An 18,431-nucleotide genomic window follows, 5' to 3' on the forward strand; every position below is an offset into this window, starting at 1 on the left:
CCTGTCACTGGCCTTTTTCAGCATCCCCCCCGCCGTTCTTTACGCATTTTTGGAGCCACAGATTACTGACTGATCCAGGCTACATTTCACTTTCAGCCATCCTTGCCAAACAGTGCTCAGATCAGATGAGAATAGGTTACTGGTCTTCCAAGCAGCCAAGGGATTGGAGAGAGAGAGAGAGAGAGTGTGAGTGTGTGTGTGTGTGTGTAAGCTGCCACCTCAGGGCTGGGCTAGTGCACTGTAAAACAAATAGGACTGCATTAGGCCTGCTTTTTAAAGGGGGGCTCACCTGGGCCTCCTTTTCCACACCCATAGATTTGTGGGGACAATTAACTGTGGGTGGAAGTGAAGGCTCATAGACATCTAGCTATCTGATTTGCAGGTGCAACAAGGAGCCACCTACATGCTCTCATTTGCATCCACAAACACTCGCAAGAGCAAATTTCAGGCCAGAAGAAGGGAGAATGACTTGTAAATTGAGACCTGTTCTGAATTCTCTGGTGATCTGACAAAAGGGTTGAAAATGCACCTAGGTTTTAAAAAAATCTGTGACTGACTTTACAGGAAGGAGAGAGAGAGGGCTGAGGGGAGACACAGAGAGAGAGAGAGAGAGAGAGAGAGGGAGACTAGATAGATATGGACATCCTAGATCCTCAGCTAAGGCCATTCCATCAGTGACAAAGAACAGTCTCTTCCTTGTTCGGACTCTTTTCGGTGGGACTGAGGGCAGGTAAGACACTTGACTGATAAATCACAAAAGGACATCAGAGAGACAAGGTAAGGAAGGTAAGCTTTTATTGGACTAACTTCTGCTGGTGAAAGAGACAAGCCTTTGAGATTACACAGAGCTCTTCTTCAGGTCTGGGATTGTTGTAATCCAGTGGCTCTATTCGGTCCATGGTTTTTAGAATCTAGCAAAGTTATGAATTTAAGCTTAAAGCATAACTCTGCTAGACACTAAAAATCATGGACTGAATAGAGAGACTGGATTTATGGTTTATTAAAACAATTTATAGCCCACTAACAACCCTCCCCCCCACAGCTACCTCTCCCACCCCTCCAGTTTCTTTCCCCCCTATGTCTGGAGGGGTGTTAATGCACCACCTCATCTTGAATAGACCCCTGAAATATGTGTTAACTACTTATGCTGAGCAATCTGTTCCTCCTTGCATTTAGCTGTGACAGTCTGAGAACGTTTCCCAGACCTGAAGAGCTCTGTAAAGCTCGAAAGCTTGTTTCTCTCACCCACAGAAGTTGGTCCAATAAAAGATATTACCTCACCCACCTTGTCTCTCTAATATCTTGAGACTGAGGCGGAAGAAAATCTCCCGACGACTTACCTTACTCTTCTTGTTGTGGGAGGAGTACAGGGATTGACTGGAGAGTGAGCCGCAGTCGATTTGGAGGGTCTTTACTAGACCCGCTAAATTGACGGCCGGTGGCTTGATCTCAGAGCATTGATCCCTGCCATAGTGTAGACCTGCCCTGACATGGCTGCACCAATATTGCATACAAAAGGACATCAGATATTTCCCCACAGTTACCTGGAATGCTGAGCACTGACTTCACCTCCTGACAAATTAAGCTGCTTACCTGAGTGCGGTATCTTTTGGCATATTTATATATTTCAGCCATGGCCACGTTGGTGTTAAACTCATTCCGATATTTCTTCATAAAAGATAAAACAAACAGGGGAGGAATATTAATCCAAATGCAGGAATCTAGTCCGTTCAACAGAAAGCAACTGGAGTAATAAAAGGCTTAGCTCTGATTTGCTCTAAGTTAACACTGGCTCAAAATGCTTGGACTCTTGTTCCCATCTACGTTATTCAAGCTATATGTTATACTTGTTTAGTGACTTCAGAGGCAAAGGCCAAAATTTATTCCTCTCACAAACAGGGCCCACCTCCACAGATTACACTGGGAGTGGCATTTGTTTATGCCAGGGATGAATTTGGCACCATTTTAATAATACTATATAGCACCATTCATCTGTAGCTCTCTGTATATCCCAATTAACCCACCTGGTTGCATGTGATAGCAGCCTTCAACTAGCTGAAGGCAGGTTCCAAAGAGGATGGAGCTAGGCTGTTCTCAGTGGTGGCAGATGACAGAACAAGAAGCAATGGTCTCAATTTGCCCGGCGGGGGCTAGGTTAGAAATTAGGAAAAACTAGTTCATTAGGAGGGTGGTGAAGCACTGGAATGGGTTACCTAGGGAGGTGGTGGAATCTCCATCCTTAGAGGTTTTTAAGGTCAGGCTTGACAAAGCCCTGGCTGGGATGATTTAGTTGGGGATTGGTCCTGGTTTGAGCAGGGGATTGGACTACATGACCTCCTGAGGTCTCTTCCAACCCTAATATTTTATGATTCTATGAAGGGTGGGCCAGGACTCATTAAAGCTGAAGCCCAGCTGGGGAGGAGCTGGTTGGCTCTCTAAAGGGAGCAAGTCGAGGGCAGAAGGGGTCTGCAGGGAGTGAAGGAAGAACGCTGTAGTCACTCTTTTGGTGGCAGAGAGCAGAGGACCAGGACACAGCAGTTGAGTTTAGCAGTTTTGATGGTTTTGGGTGTCCCTGTTGGATAGCTGGGCCTGGAGATAAAGGGGAAGAACTGGCTCCACCAGGGAGAGGCCAAACCCAAGAGCAGGCGGGTGATCCTGAAGCAGCTTAGCAGGGATAAAACTTGTAGCCATGGAGGCCTGGGGAGTTTAATGCTACCCTCTGATGCAAGGGTTGCAGTGGATTGGGAAAACAGTCAAGAGCAGAAACCAGATCTCCAGGGAGCGAGCCCTGGGAAGCACTGGCCCTATAAGAGCCTGCAAAGGGGCTGGGGAGAAAGCTTGGGGGAAAAATGGCTATAGTAGGAAGAAGTCCAGGGAGGCAGCAGCAAGGAGGCTGGTGGAGCAAACTTGGGGTTATAGGGTCCCTGGACTGGGTTTCCCTACCAGCCACTGGGAAGGTGGTAAGAGGCCCCTGAGAAGTGGCGAAGGACAACTGAAAACCCTGAGTAAAGGGCTGTAGAGATGATGCGACCCAGATTTGAGGGCCAAAGACTAGATGAAAGGTTTAGACTCTGGTTGGACTTCTTGTTATCCCGGAAAGGGTGGAACTTAATGGTGACCTGGCCAGAGGGCTGAATTGTGAGACAAGACAGACTACAGTGAGAGCTGAGTATCTGTTGGTAGAGGCGCTAGGGAGGAAAAAGCCGCTATGCCTGCCCAGCCATGAGAGGGCATGCCAGCCACGTGTCAACCCTTCCACAATCTCCAAGCACATCACAGAAGTGGGTCAGAAAGAGCTGGTCGGGAAACTTCTGACAAAATATCTTTCATTGGAATTTGCAGATTTGTTAACTGAAATGCTTTTGTGGAGCTGGTTCTATTTTGATGAAGCGCCGATGGAACCCAGGCAGCAAATGTGACTGCCAGGCAGGTTTTGAAACATGCCTGGTTTCCTAGCTCACCTGCCCAGCTTCCCAGTAGCTCATCAGGCAGATTGCCTCTGAATTGGGGACCTCAGGGCTTCTAGACTCTTTGGGAAGCTGGTTCCCTGGGCTTCCAACTCCCAAGAGCAGGGTGCTTGGGTAGCCAGCAGGCCTCGGAGCCATGGGAGACCTGGCTCCCAGCGCTTTGGCAGCCTGCCAGGCAAAGTTTTGTTTAAAAAAAAAAAAAAATCTAAATGGAATGTTTCAGTGTTCCAAATCAATTTTTTTTAAATTTGTTTCATGGAGAACATCAAAATTTTGTTTTCATTCCAAATCCTCTGCAAACTGGAATTACTGTTCTCAGGCCAGCTCTATTATTCTAATTTTATAGAAGGGGAAACTGAAGCACTTAGCAGTGAAATCACAAACAAAGACACTGGCAGACCTGGGTACAGAACCCAAGTTTGTTCACTCCCAGTGCAGGGACATACTGGTCTACACTGATGTGCTTAGAGAGAGTCTTAGCTTCAGAATCAACTGTCTTTTGGTTCATCAGAATTCTTCTGTCTTCACAGCAGCACATCACTCATTCCTACCATGCTCCTCTTTAGGGCAAATAAACAGGGCCAATCCCTGACAATTTGAAGGTTGCAGCTGGAGAAAGTGGAGTTAGTGGATCTAGCTCTACATTTATATAGAGAGAGGAGAAATGATTTTTCCCTTTCTGTTCCAGCTTCAGCATTAGCATGTATGATGCTCAGTGCCAGCGTCCTGTACTGCATTACCCAATGTCCTGTACTGCAGACAGCTGATCCCTGCCTGCTTTCCCCACAGGTTACCTATCAACCTTGTAGCCATTACGGCGGCCAGAAAAGGTGTGCTCAGCAGCCTGGAGAACACCACCACACTCCCACAACGGATTCTGTGCGGCTGCTCCTGCTCCAGCAGACACCAGTGGGTGTATGAGTAGACCTTCTTTAAAGCTACCATGGCTTTGCAGATTTCTTACCCGTGACTCCTCTGCGAGGTGTGCATTCATTTCCTGCTCACTGAGAGGTGGCATGTCGTGGATCTGTTTGTAATAGCGCTGCACTATTTTCCTATACTCTGGAATCTCCTTGGCATACAGTAGTTTATTGGTAGGTGAGTCCTAGAGAGAGAGAGAGAGACAGATAGATACTTCATTGGCTCCAAGGCTCATTCCCTGGTCATCCGGGCTTCACATTGGAAGTTTAATACCAAGTTTTTAAAACAAGAACTTCAACTGTGTTAAGGAAAAAACTCAACTTTTGGGTCCTGGTTTTAACCAGTAAGATGCACAAAATGTGTGCACAATGGCATGACTACTGTGCACATACAACGGCTAAGACTGCATGTAAATCAGGGTACTGGGTACATACATGATGAGGTGTTGCCCAAATTTACACATTCATTTTGGGCACGCAGCCTGTTTAAAAATCAAGTTCTTTATGTCACGTTGGTGGGAGGGACTGAGCTTTGCAGGTTGACATATTGGCCTTGGATTCTTTTTCATTAGAGTTTTGATTTATTTTTAGTCGTCTAAAACAATGTGTCCTGCTCACATTCTGTCTGATCGAGTACATGTAAATTAATAAAGGGAAAATAACCAACTACACTTTGTTTTGTCCAAGTGGACATTAATCATCTCATTCTCCCTGCCCAGCTATCAGGGATGGTATAGCCCCACCAGCACCTACTCAGACAAAAGTCTAAAAGTTAAACTGGTGGGATCAAATTGATCCTCCAGGTAGTGCCATTCCTTTCAATAGCATTACCCTGGGAGTGACCTGGGCCTATTACCTTTACATGGTGCCCTGAAGGTCAACAGACTGTCTGTTGGGACAAGGAAGGGACAAAGGTCTAGACTGAATGATGCTGTACTGAGACTAGCCTGTCCCAGCCCCCAGACACACAAGTCCAGGGACTATTAGCAAGAGCACACCAGCTGACCCCAAATGTTGCAGCTACACAGGGAGGGAACGGGTCCTTCAGCTAGAAAACCAGTTAAGGCCTTCAAGGTTGATAGCAGCACCTTGAAATGCACCGGGCCATAACCAGGAAGCCAGTGAAGCCTTTAGGGCACAGTTGTAATATGGGATGTGGCTAGCACTAGTAAGGGTATGTCTACAGTTTTTCTGGAGGGGTAATTTCCAGCTTGAGGAGACATACCTGCGCTAGCTCTGGTGGTGCAGAATGGCAGTGTAGCTGCAGTGGTGGGAGGGGCTACCCACCCCGCATACATCCCTAGCATCTCCCACTTGGGGCAGCTGGTCCTTTCCACCACTTATGCTGCTGTGGTAGCACTTCTGTTTTTAGGGTACTAGCTAGTGCAGGCATGTTTCCTTGAGGTGGAAATTATACTACCAACTCAAAGTGGAGACATACCCTCACTAAATGGGCAGCGGCATTCAGCATCAGCTGTAGGGTCTGTGTGGTTTCAACCCCCCAGACTGCATTTGTGCAATGCCCTACATATTTATATAGCCTGTTTATAACACTTCCTTTACAAAGCTCAGAGGGAACCAAACTTCCTCTTAGTTATTTCTCCGTTTCTGTATGTATATGTATTATAAATTGTATGTTGGCACAGGGAGTGCATGTTAAAGTTTATTACATACACAGAATACAGATATATGTGATCTGATTCTAATCTCATACCAATTTAAACTGGGAGTAACTCCACTGAAGACAGTGCAATTACATCAGTGTAAGGCTGGTGACATACTGTATATACAGGCCACTTTACTTTTATGTGGGAGATTTATTCTTCCCACATTACTCAACGATTCCTTTTTTATGCTATTGTGTTTCTGAAAACATTTCCATCTGCTGTCTGACCCCAGCTGACCCCCCCTTCTTTAATCGACAGTTTGACAAGGACAAATTATAGGTGTTTCGTAACAGACTAAAAAATGTTCAAAACCCAAACAAACAAAAATCAAGCAGTCATTAGATCTTCCTCCAGTATTAAATCTCTCCCAGTGAAGACTTCCTGATGCTTTTAATTTAGGTGGAATGCTCTGCCCCGACACCCAGCCCCCCACAGGGTGTGCTCTGCGTCACATACTGCACCATGAGGACATGATTTACAGCACTCACTCATAAAACTTATTTATGTCAGGAAGTTTCAGATGTCAACACCAAACTCAGCGGAGCCAAAGGGAGGACAATAAAACACACGCAACCTCTCTTCCTTCTAGCTGCCTGAGCTATGGAGTTTGAGGGTGATGTGAGTTACATGGGGGTAAAACGGGTAGCAGTGAGAGGAGAACCAGGCCCATACTTTCTAGACTGTTGTATATTTACAGTCTGTTCCTTGAGTCCTTACTTCCATGATTTCAATTAGACTGTTTGGGGGATAAAGAGCCGCAGGATTAGCCCCATAAAGACCAATAACTGTTCTGAACTACTAACATTTATCAGTGGTAAAGTGCAGAGAACAGCCTCAGCAACATAAAATCCCAAGACGAAGCTAGATGCGTGGGCCTGATTCTGATGTCCCTCAAATCAAGAGTAACCCCACTGAAGTAAATGGTGTTACAGCAAGGTAAAACCACTGTGACTGAGTAGAATCAGATGCCTAGATACTAGGGTGATGGGCATATTCAAAATAGGGTAGAACTAAACTGATTAATCCTGTGTGAACTGATGGCACCTAGATCCGCCACCTGATCTTGGCAAAGTCTCTGAAGGCAAAAACACTCATTCTCGTAGCCTCATGCAGTTGTAGAGTGACGTAATCAGAGCACTGCTCACCTGAACAAACCGTGACATGTCGCTTTTCGTTTTACAACACTGAAAAATGACCCCTTCTGGCAACACCACCAGAACTTAATAACGAATGATTGCTTTTCTGTAAGTGTGGCTGAACTGCCGACAGACCAGAATACCCTAGGATAGCCCTGCTAGAAATCAAACAACCTACTCAAAAGATTGTATACTCTTTAGGGCAGGGACTGTGTCTTTGTATGTCTTTGTAATGCTCTTAGCACAATGGGAGCTGATCCTGATTTCTGGCAACTATCATCATAAAAATAAATAAGACCCTGATCCTGCAAACAATTACACATGTGCTTAAAACAGAAGTAAATGTCCCTGCTCTTGTGTAAAATAAAGCACATGTGTAACTGTTTTTCAGGCTTGCGGCCTAAATAAATAATCACTCTCTCTGTCACGTTTTCAGAGTATTTTCGATAGGCCCCTATAAGGTTTCATACCTGTTTGATTCCACAGGACTTTTCTGTACAGGATAAACAAACCTCATGCTGTTGGGCTGAGCAACACGGACAACTTGCTTTAAATGCTGGAATATGTGCTAGGGGCAGGATGAGCGCCTCATACAAACAGTACTTATATAGCACTTGATATTGCCAAAGAGCTTTATACAAATGGATTTGTTAACCCTTTAATTCCTGAGGTAGGTTAATATTATTATCCCTATTTCACAAATAGGAAACCTAAGTGGTTAAAGCCTAAATTCCCAAAAGTGCAAGTGAACTTCCATGTAGACCTCACCTGCCCGTGGGCTATGCCCGATGCATGCATGCAAGTCAGGGTTGCTTGTGTGTGCACAGATCTATTTGTACCCAACCCTGACATTGCATGCAGGTCAGAGGTGTGTACAAAAAGGACCACACACACGTGGCATGTGCACCCTCAGTTTGGGGGAGGCAAGCCCCCTGCCCTGCCCCTTCCGCCCAAAGTTTGCCCCTGCCCCAGCTCTTGCTGGCTGGCCCACCAGCGCTGTCCTGAACCCCAGCTGGCCCCTGGAGTACAGGAGCAGCCCCAAGTCTGGGCTGGCCTGCCAGAATGCAGAGCAGTCCGGAGGAGCCCTGGCTGACCAGGACTGAGCCCCTGAGCCTGGTCCACCCAGAGGAACTCTGAGCCCTGCCATGGCCCAGCCCCAGGGCCGCAGCAGGAAGCATTAGTGGAGGTTTGGGAGGCTTAGCCTCTCCCAGCCTCCTTTACCCGCTGCCCATGCGCACACACTTTGAAAATTTATGACCAAAGGCCAGAATCTCAAGTTATTTCGGTGCTTAACACCTATTGATTTCAGTGGGAGTTAGGTGCCTAAATACCTGTGATGTTCTGGGCCTAGGTCACTTGGCCAAGGCCTCAAAGAAAGTCAGTGGTGGAGCTTGGATGAGATTGCAGTAGTTTCTGGTTCCCAGTCTTGTGCTTAGTTCACTAAAGCCTTGTCTATGCTAGAAAAAGAACTATACCAGCAAACCCTGCTAGTGGAGACCAGTTTATACTGTTTTTTTTTCAGTATAGCTTCTACCAGTTCCCTGAATGGAATAGGCAATATTGCCAAAAGGACTTTTTTTGGTCAGTATAATTGCATGTCCACCAGGGCTTTTGCCAGCATAGCTGTCTCTTGGGGGGTGATTTTTCACATTCCTTACAGAATGCCATTGCCTATCTGGCAAAACATAGTATAGACCAGGTCTCCATTGTGCTGCCCAACATGGAACAGGCCACAAGCCAATTTTCAACCTGCCTTAATGTTTTCAGTGTTAAGGGCTTGATTCTTCCCTCTCTTTCCCCAGGGTCATTCAGGAATAGCTCTGTCAAAGTCACTGAAGTTGAACTGTTGTAAGTGAGATGAGAATCTCACTTCCATTTAAAGTTGCATTCAAATTTTCCTTCTGACTCAAACTATTGTTAATGCAGGTCAGGAGTTGGTGCATAGCCTCTGCACGGGACTCTCAGACAGAGCGTCACAGAAAGTTGGAGATGGGGCCTACTTGCAAAACTGGGATTTGGATTGGAGACTGCCTGAGATTCAGGAGTTTCAGCACCCCAGGGTTGATGGGGCCCATCCTTACACTTCTCAGCCCCACAGCTGCCATCAGCCATTATGTCAGCCGTAATTAATACACATACTGTCACAATCCCATTTCTTTGTGTACTCATGGTGATGGCTGTTTCTCAGTTTGAGCTTTTATCCTATTGGGCTCAGCAATAAAGCTTTCCTTTAAGAATGGGAACAATATACAGCGCAGCGCACCACCTGGTCTACTGATGAAGGACCCAGAATATTTCATTCACCATTTAGGCTTCAATTTCCTTAACTTCCCAGACTCTGGCTCCCATGTTGCCTATCATTCCAGCATGCCTACAACCATGCACTCCCATCACCCAATCTCAATTCTTGTAAGACTTAACTCTGAGCAGAGAGTGGGGAGAAGGGACAGATGCATCTTAGTGGGAGCTGCAGATCTGTACCTTGCCCAGCTGTAGGTCGGAGATGGAACAGGCATCGATGAAGGCCTGGGCTATGACAGAGAGACAGGCATCTATATGGTCAGTCTTGTCGATGTCAAAGACAAACTGGGGATTCTTCAGAATGTTGACCCAAAACCTCAGAGGTAGGCTGCATGGGAAAGCATCAGAAACAGACTGGATGAGCTTCAACATTCCCAGATCAGTCCAGAGTGATTTGAGGAAAAGAAAGAAAAAAGCAGACGGGGTGATGGAGGAGAAAAAACACAAGAAAAAAAGAAAAGGGAAAAATATGGAGACAAGGTTATTATTTAATTGTTGTTACCATCCCTTGCTATGCATCACCTTGGCTAGAAGGGGGAGGAATGTGTTTCACAGATGACAGGGAGTTTCCTTTAGGGTGAAGTGTGAGGATCAGGCATGGAGTATGCATGAGTATCCCTACCTAGGTATGATCGCTGCATTACACCTTGAGCAATTCATTGAGCCTTGCATCGTTCATAAAAGATCTCTGTGCTTTTGCCTGTAAATTTAGAACTAACTTCCTACAAGTGGTGCTGATCCCTGTTCATCCGTCTCAGTGTCAGAATGTAACCAGGGCCTGATGGATAGGCACAGTCCTGGGAAACATCCCTTGTGTCTGACCTTCATTACATTTTCTCGCTCTCCAAGGGCATAAATCCAGAAGGCCATTGCTGTCTTGCTCTTTTTTGTCGCTTTCACCCTGTCTTCCTAGCACAGATGTTTGGAACACCTTTGTGGCAGCTATTTCAGTACTGGTGACTGTGCCCTGCAAACACAACTTGCCATGAAATGGCTACAGCACAGACAGCAGCAGTGCAAACTTCTCTCCATCTGCTCCTCCCTGGCCTAGATGGATCAGTTCCGTGGCTCACGCGTTCCTTGGCTTTGCTGCTGAGCCTGCCAGCTCAAGTGCCAATGGGGATGGAGAGACCTGCCCACGAGGCGTTGTACTGAGACCACGAAGCAGAACTCCGAGCATCTGATGGTAACAACTCTGGCTCACAACCAACTTGGACAGGATTAGAACCAGCGGCCAAGAAGGGAGAAGCCCTGTAGCCCATTAGCAGCCCTATCTATTGGCGCATCAAAAACCTGGAGATAAAATTTCCATACCCTAAACCAACCTATTATGCTAATTTGCATACCCACTGATCTTCTCTCCCAAAGCATGTTCTTAATTTCCATGAGCTGGGGCTGGAACAGCTGGTCCCATTGTGGCAACTTCAGGGCCAACTGCCCCTCTCATCTGAGAGGTGCTGAGCCTCTCCTTCAAGTTTCCTCTCCCCTTTCCCCCGAGTTCTCGCCACTCCTCTTCTATTAAGATGGCTGAACCTCCTTCAAGTTTCTTCCCTATCTCTGCCTTGGCCCTCTGGGTCATTCCTCATTTCTGTGTTCCACAGCCTTCCTTAGTAATCTGGCCCCAGCTCTCTGCTTTTCTTCTTGCTCAGTGATGCCAACTCTTGCCACTTTACCATCTGTCTCCCACTATATGGTGTTCTTCTTGAAGTGCCAGCTCCTGGAGTCATGTGAAGATGCCAGCATCTCAACGGGTTATTAAAAAAACAGTAACTTTCTAGCCTTCATGGCTGCAGAGAGAAGCTTGAAAATGTGACCCCCAAAAGGTTCAAAAGTCAGAAGACAAATGAAAAGAACCCAAACATATTGCTTCAAAAATCTCGTGATTTTTAAGACAATCTCATGACTTTTTGTGGGCCAGACTCCGGATTTCTGAATACCTGAGGTTGGCAATATTGCTAGCTCTCTGTCCCCACTTGCCCCTTGGCTTTTCTGTCCCCCTTTCTGCTCCTTTTTCCTCTGTCCCTTAGTTGTACCCCTCAGCTCTCTGTTTCTGTCCCTGCCCCAGTTCTCTGCCCCACCAAGCACTCTAAATCCTGTATTCGTTACCAGCTCTCTGCATTATCACTTTAATGATTATTTGAGGGCACTGTGGCTTTGCATCTACTTGTCCTGCTGAGCTGGAAAGGAAGGAAATAATGGGTCTCATCTTCCAAACCTGTTGGTTTTCCAAATGTGCAAAGTGTCAGGGTCAGAGATCCCTCTTTTCTCCGCTTGCTCCTCCAGGAAGTCAAAGAAATACTTGATAGCCACAGGCGGCTTGTCCTCTCGCATACAGAGAATGGCTTTGAATAGGTCATCCAGGAACTTCTGCAACGTGCCCTAGGGGACAAGCGCACATAGCATTGGCCAAGGTGAAGCAGCAACAACTAAAAAAAAGTTACTATTCCGAGGGGATTGGTTTGTTCTTCACAAGTGAAAGAGACTTTGCTGCCAGTTTAGTAAATTGAGAAAGGGAGGGGATGCAAAATGGGAGAGAGAAAGGTTAGTTTTGTGCCTGGTGATATAATTAGCTCCAGTTTGGAGCTAATTTCTTTTGGCATAGAGGTTGCTTTTTCTTACTGCTGGGATCTCAGAGCACATCTGTGATTGTTCTGCACAGTAAATAGAAAACTAGAGATTGTTGGCCATTCTTATGATCTCTGGTCCAGCTATACATCACACTGGGATTAAAGATGGGCTTGAGCCCAAGCCCTGAATCCAAACACCCTTGGAGTGTAGGGAAGTTCCAAACTGAATCCAGATTGAACCAATGTTCTTCCCCCTCCTCTGATCTGAACATCCCCAAACTTTGGGGAAGTCTGTGCCCAAATCTTAATTTTGGGTCTTGAGCCTCTGTTGTAGTCCGAATCCCTTTCCTAAGTGTATAGGCCAGGCCAGGCAACAGGGAGGTAACGTGTGGCTTCATTAGGCAGACTACCAGCTACAAAGTCAGAGAAAACTACAGGGTCTGCTTATGTCCAGCAGCTTCAAATTCCTTATATTCGGTATGGCAGAGTCCCATCTCTTCTCTACAGAGAGGGATGCTACAGCACCCATCTCTACTCAGGGCATAATGTAACCTTGCTTAAAAATAACAAGTCACATTTTATGACAGAGCTACCAACAGATATCCTATTTCCCATAAACAAAACTCTCACCCTGCCCCAGCTTCTCTTACCTTTGTAGATAGCAACCTGGTCAAGTAGATCTCAGGTAGGACTTTTTTTCTATGACTCTGTCTATGGGACTTCTTATGTTCAATCAGTTCATCAGTTGGAAGAACCTGAGTCAATACAAGAAAAAATATGCTCATGATTCCTGCCTTCGGGACATCTTTTTACTGAGTAAGAAGGGATGTTACCAACACACAATTTACACAGTGAATAAAACATTATCTATGCTGCCAAACACACAATTAGATTAGTTAAAACTGAAAGAAACTTAATGATCAAACTGACTTTTTGCTATTTGTGCCTTTTGTTCTATTTCTCTTAACTTGGACAATGAAAATGAACCGATCAATTTCATTTAAGTTTTTGGTCTGTTTCACTTCTTGAATTCTCCCAGTGCTACTGTAATTTGGGATACCAGCAACACAAGGCCAGGCTTACACAGAAAAAAGCAGCTTGTCTTGAAATGTGGAAAAAGCACAAAAACTTTGTTTGATTTGTTAACAAACCCTCTGCTACCTTTAAAACAAAAAAACAAAATCTAAATGTTCCATTGCTCAGATCATTGAATTAGTGCCCCGGCAGTGCCCTAGCATGCCACTGATGTACCTCTTCTGATTATTTTCTATGTGCATGTTCACCCTCTCTCTCTTTTCCTGCAGTGCTCCTAGTATTTTTTTTATTGGAGCACATTTTTTTAAATTTGGAAAGATGTGAAGTTCATAAAATATTTCCTGATGTCTGAAATGCCCCTTTCCCCCTTATAACAATACATCACTTCAGACTTTCAGAGTGCTGTCCAAACATTAACTTGTAAATCATCACTACCTCACTGAGATGGGTGAGTAATAGTATTTATGTATTAAGTGACTTGCCCAAGGCTTCACAGGGACTCAGTGGCAAAGCTGGGATTAGGAATCAGGCATTTCTCTCCTAGCTTGCTGCTCAGTCCATGCTGTTGTCTGAACTCTCTAATGGTAATGGGCATCTAGAGCAGGCCACAGATCTCTGCTCTGTTTCCATTGCAGGATAGGTTTTATATTCCATGCTAGTAAGGCTGTCTTATATGCAGCCTCTCGACCCCACTGTTGGTCTCTCTGACGGGGAGGTAGCATGGGGAGCCAGCATCTCACTGAGTGCAGTGTAAAGGGGTTCCTCTGCCACTGTCACACATAGTGCTTCAGCCCCACGGAGCTGGGTTACGTTAACATAATCAAGGCTGAAGAAGATTCACTCCTCTTTCATCACGTACATGGAAATGACATGGGTCCAAAAGCAGAAATACCGTGGGGGGAAGAGGTTACCAGGAATATCATAATAGTATAGTCACATTGAGTATGATTCTCCTCTCCCATCGAGTTTCATACCATTGGAACTTACCTACCCCTACTCTGGAATGTAACTCTTTGGGCCGGATCTTTAGCTGGTGTCAATCAGAACAGCTCCATCGACATAAATAGAGCTATGCTGATTTAGGCCAGATGAAGATCTCTTGCTATAACAAATTCATGATTGAGCAACAGAATAAAAAGGTTGGAATCTTTCTGTATGGCACAAACTACTTCCTTGTAAAGATTAAGTTTATAGGCTTGCAGTGAACTCCATTTTTTGGAAACATCCCTGACTAGCAGGGTTTTGCTCTTCCTGTATCTGTTAGTTGGCAGCCATCAGAAAGGTGAAATATGTTTGAGACTATGATCAAGATTAAGATAAAAACTGAAATCTCTCTGCCAAACATACCGTATGCTCAAGTATTACCTTATTACAAAAACAACGCAGTAACCACAGGGGGCTCAGCCAACCCCCTGGGCAGGTCTGATCACCAGCCAACAAGCTAGCTGGGTGACAAATGCATCCGCCTGCATTTACTGTACATATGGAAAGCATTCCTAGCTTTGCCTTTGACAAAAAAACTCTGCACAGCATTAGTGCCCTTTAAGTGCACATTAATACATTGCTGCAAGGCAGGCTCATTCCATAACAATTGTACATTGCAAATTCCATCGGGCCAGGCCTCCTTCCCACCACCACACTCCTCTAGCTAAGTAATTCTTTTCCCAGCCACAAGACAGGGCTCCAGGGAAGTTGCTATTGGGATTTGTGTGCATTCATTGCCTTTTCCTTAAGTTATCAGTACCTCCTTTCTCAGGCAATTTCTTGGTGAAAGGGTCCAGTTCCCAAATAGACATTTTCTACAAAGGAAATGGGGAGGAGATGGGTGAAGTAACCCCCAACAAAAACACCCTTGGCCACACACAGTGGGAGAGTCATTAGCCTTGATGGATTTTGGAATGGGATACTTACTAAATGAAAGTATTTTTCGGTATCCAAATCCTTCACTGGAAAAAATAAAAAAAAACAGCTTAGTTTCTTATGTTGTGCCTCAGAAAACTTCATACAGAATCAGTTAATGAAAAAGTTTGGGCGTGGGTGTTGTTTTCTGGGGAAGGAGCAACAAGGACAACACTAAGTGATTCCTGTACAAGCCACTTTAGCTAACCCTGACAGTGTTTCTGTGAAGTTGGTATTTAACCCATTAGACAGATGGGGAAACTGAGGCAGAGAGGCACAGTGTCTTGCCTGAAGACAGTGTCAGAGCCAGGATTAGAATTCGTGAGTTGCCAATTTCCAGTCCTGCACTCTGATCACTAGTTATGTTTGTCCTTGTCTAGGCTGTACTTCAGCATTTATCATTACTGGACAACATACTGTTTGACTCGGATTTCAGAAAGAGTCTCTTATCACCCGGTCTCAGAAAGGAAACTGATTTCTATATGCTGACTAAATCTGGCGGCCAAAAGCTGCTGTAACTGTTTGTTTGCAAGCAATGACTTCTGCTTTCAGACTCTGATGGTCAGTAGCTACAAGGAAAGACCCAGGAAGACATACATTTCTGCAAAGACACATTTGACTGGGGCACCATCCTGAATCTACTCCATTTATTCTGCGAATGTGTCACTCTGAGCGGCAGCATTTCTGGGTAGGTGTGTTGCTTCAGCTGCTCTTTGAACTTGCTCTTGAATGGCAGTGCAACACTTTTCCTCCACCCTCCTCTCCATCCAACACAAACTTCCTCCCCTCTCCAAGCAGTGCAATGATCTTCAAAATTCTTGTCGCTTAAAAGTGATCTCAAAGGCAAATGACATTGGAGCTGTGCCATTTTTCTTCTTTACCATGTGTGAAGGCCTAAAGAAACTGGCAGCTTTTAAAAACTTTATGTCTGATTTTTTCTTCATATGAAATTCTTGTCTACCCTGCCTTTGCTGGATGACTCTATGCAGCACTTGAGAACTAGACAGATGCTGACATTAAGAGATTGACATTGCGTAATTGAGAGGGGAAGTGATCTTTGATTAGATTTTCAAACTCCTCCTTTTCTGTTTTGTTTTTGTAAACACCTGTTCAATGCAAACCTCCAACAAACATCTGGAGAAAACAGGTTCTTTGTGAAAGATTCAAACACCTTCAAACTGAGGGACAGATAGGGCCCGGCCCCGTTCTCTACACAGTCTTTGAGCAAACACAGGAGGAGACTTGATAATCCAGATGTTTAAGGTTAAAAAAAGAAAGAAATCAGAACCCTCCCCTCTCCTCCACCCACATATTTCAATAAAATAATAATAATAATAATAACAACAACATAACATTATTATTATTTGTATTACCATAGCACCTAGGAGCCCCAGTCATGGATCAGGACCCCATTGTGCTAGGTGCTGTATAAACACAGATTAAAAAGGGGCTTTAGCACAAAAGGACACAAAATCAATTGTTTTTCCTTTTTACAAGTGACCTATAAAACCCTTAGTGTTGGAATGAGAAGTTTAGAAGTTTCCTCGCTGGATGTCAGAGTGACACATGAGGATTGACCATAAAACCGTGATCTACCACTCGTACACTACTCATCCAACGAAAAGCTCTTCAGCCTGATGTGAAGCATTCAGCAGAAATTGGGAGCTGGGCTGTCACAACACTAAACAGCAGCCATTCAAGTACAAAGAGTGACAAATGGGCCTATTCAGCAGCACTGATGGAGATGACCTCATGCTGTCCAGCCTGATGACCAACGTATTATATTCCCAGCAGTCTCTGGTCCTGGCCCCCCCACAGCTCTACAGAATACTGCAGCAACACTGCTCACAGCTCTTTGGATTCCTTTTTTTTTTTTTTCTCCAGACTGTTGGCCGCCACACAGAGAATGTCACGCACTGCAGTCAATAGAGCACTAAGTGTCTCTGCTCCGTCTTTCTGTCTCTTTGTCCAGCCATCAATTCTGGCTGAGGGTGCTGCACCATTCATATATAAAGGGCAGGATTCAGCCACACAAGTTCTTGTAGCATAAGCGTTCTGTGAGCAGCTGAAGACATCTGGGGCTTGTTGTATCTCAGTAGTAAAGAATCCAGTGGAAGGAGGGGGCGTTTAAGAGCTGATTGCTCATTCTATATATATTTGCCACAGTGCCATGAATGGTTTCAGAGTAGCAGCCGTGTTAGTCTGTATCCGCAAAAAGAAAAGGAGGACTTGTGGCACTTTAGAGACTAACAAGTTTATTTGAACATAAGCTTTCTTGGGTAAAGAGCACCAGCTGGAAAAACAATTGGAGATACTGATATACCGCACCTTGAGCTCGGCACTCCAGGGGGCGCCACAGCCGGCCCTACGGGTAGCGCTGAGGCAAAAGTCTCTGACGGTTGTGCACATGGGCGTGTGCACACCCACAGTGGAATCGACATGAGCAAGCACTCGAAGAAGAACAATTGGAGATCCTGTTGGTCTATTCCATTGTCAGAGGCTCACTCAGAAGTCGCCAGGCCACCCGGCCTAGCAACGCTCAGACCACACTACGACTGTGGGGCCAAATCCTCAGTTTTTACTCCCACTGAGTTTTGCCTCAGGCTCTGGGTCCCAGTGAGGATCACAGCTCGATAGCCTGCCATGTGGTGCAGCACTACAGAAAAGAGACAGATGAAGCTGAAACTGAGGGCACCCAGCACTGGGGCTGCAGGCATCTCAGAAACATCTGCCCTGTGTACTGATGAGGGCTGCCCATGTGTTTACAGCATTCCCAGGCAAAGAGGAGGTGTGTCATAGGCTGAAGTTGATTATCATCACTGGTTGAATGCTTGATGCATTTCCGGGGGATGGTGCTCCAGGAATGAGGGGAACCACAATATTCTAGCTAGCCGTGAAAAGGTTAACCCCACACTCATCTGTTCAGCAAGAGGTCTGAAATGTGCAGTCTGCAGGCTCTCTGCACCTCCTCAGAGCCAACCCTGATCCCACTTCCCATCTCTAAAAACAAAGGTCACCTGTGCCATCACTATGAAAGAGAGAGAAAAGCAAATTACCTCGACTTAGCGTGGTGTCCTTCTTATCTGATAAACTCATTGCCAGAGAGGCACCTTCAGGAATCTGAGGAGGACAAGAAGAACAAAGGTAAGGGATGTCAAGGAATGCTCGGGATTACAGCTAAGCGAGGTAGCTCTGTAGCTGGGGCAGCCTTGTACTCATGATGCAGCTGTGTCTGAGCAGCAAACATAAACTGCCACGCTCAAGATGACAACTGCACCTCGCGGAATAAAACACTGTGATGTTAGCCCCAGATTTAGGTGCCTAACTCCCAATATTTCAATGACATCAATGGGAGTTAGGCACCTAAATACCTTTGAGCATCTGGGCACTAGTGACTAATGACACAGGAGCCTTGCCACTTCCAGGGCAAGGCCCATTC

At 45.5% G+C, this 18,431-nt stretch overlaps 1 protein-coding gene across 1 annotated transcript in view; it reads right to left on the reverse strand.

The window, feature by feature from the left end:
- Positions 1–18,431, reverse strand: part of PLXND1 (plexin D1) — a 122,734-nt gene that overhangs the window by 2,927 nt on the left and 101,376 nt on the right. Inside the window, exons 29-35 of the mRNA XM_077822615.1 lie at positions 18,049–18,112; positions 15,005–15,039; positions 12,709–12,813; positions 11,707–11,870; positions 9,672–9,819; positions 4,432–4,572; positions 1,594–1,668 (exon numbers count right to left, since the gene is read on the reverse strand). Of these exons, the coding sequence (XP_077678741.1) occupies positions 1,594–1,668; positions 4,432–4,572; positions 9,672–9,819; positions 11,707–11,870; positions 12,709–12,813; positions 15,005–15,039; positions 18,049–18,112 (732 nt within the window). The remainder of the gene's footprint in view (positions 1–1,593; positions 1,669–4,431; positions 4,573–9,671; positions 9,820–11,706; positions 11,871–12,708; positions 12,814–15,004; positions 15,040–18,048; positions 18,113–18,431) is intronic.

Source organism: Eretmochelys imbricata, chromosome 7 (genome assembly GCF_965152235.1).
Source record: "Eretmochelys imbricata isolate rEreImb1 chromosome 7, rEreImb1.hap1, whole genome shotgun sequence".
NCBI classification, from domain to species: domain Eukaryota; kingdom Metazoa; phylum Chordata; order Testudines; family Cheloniidae; genus Eretmochelys; species Eretmochelys imbricata.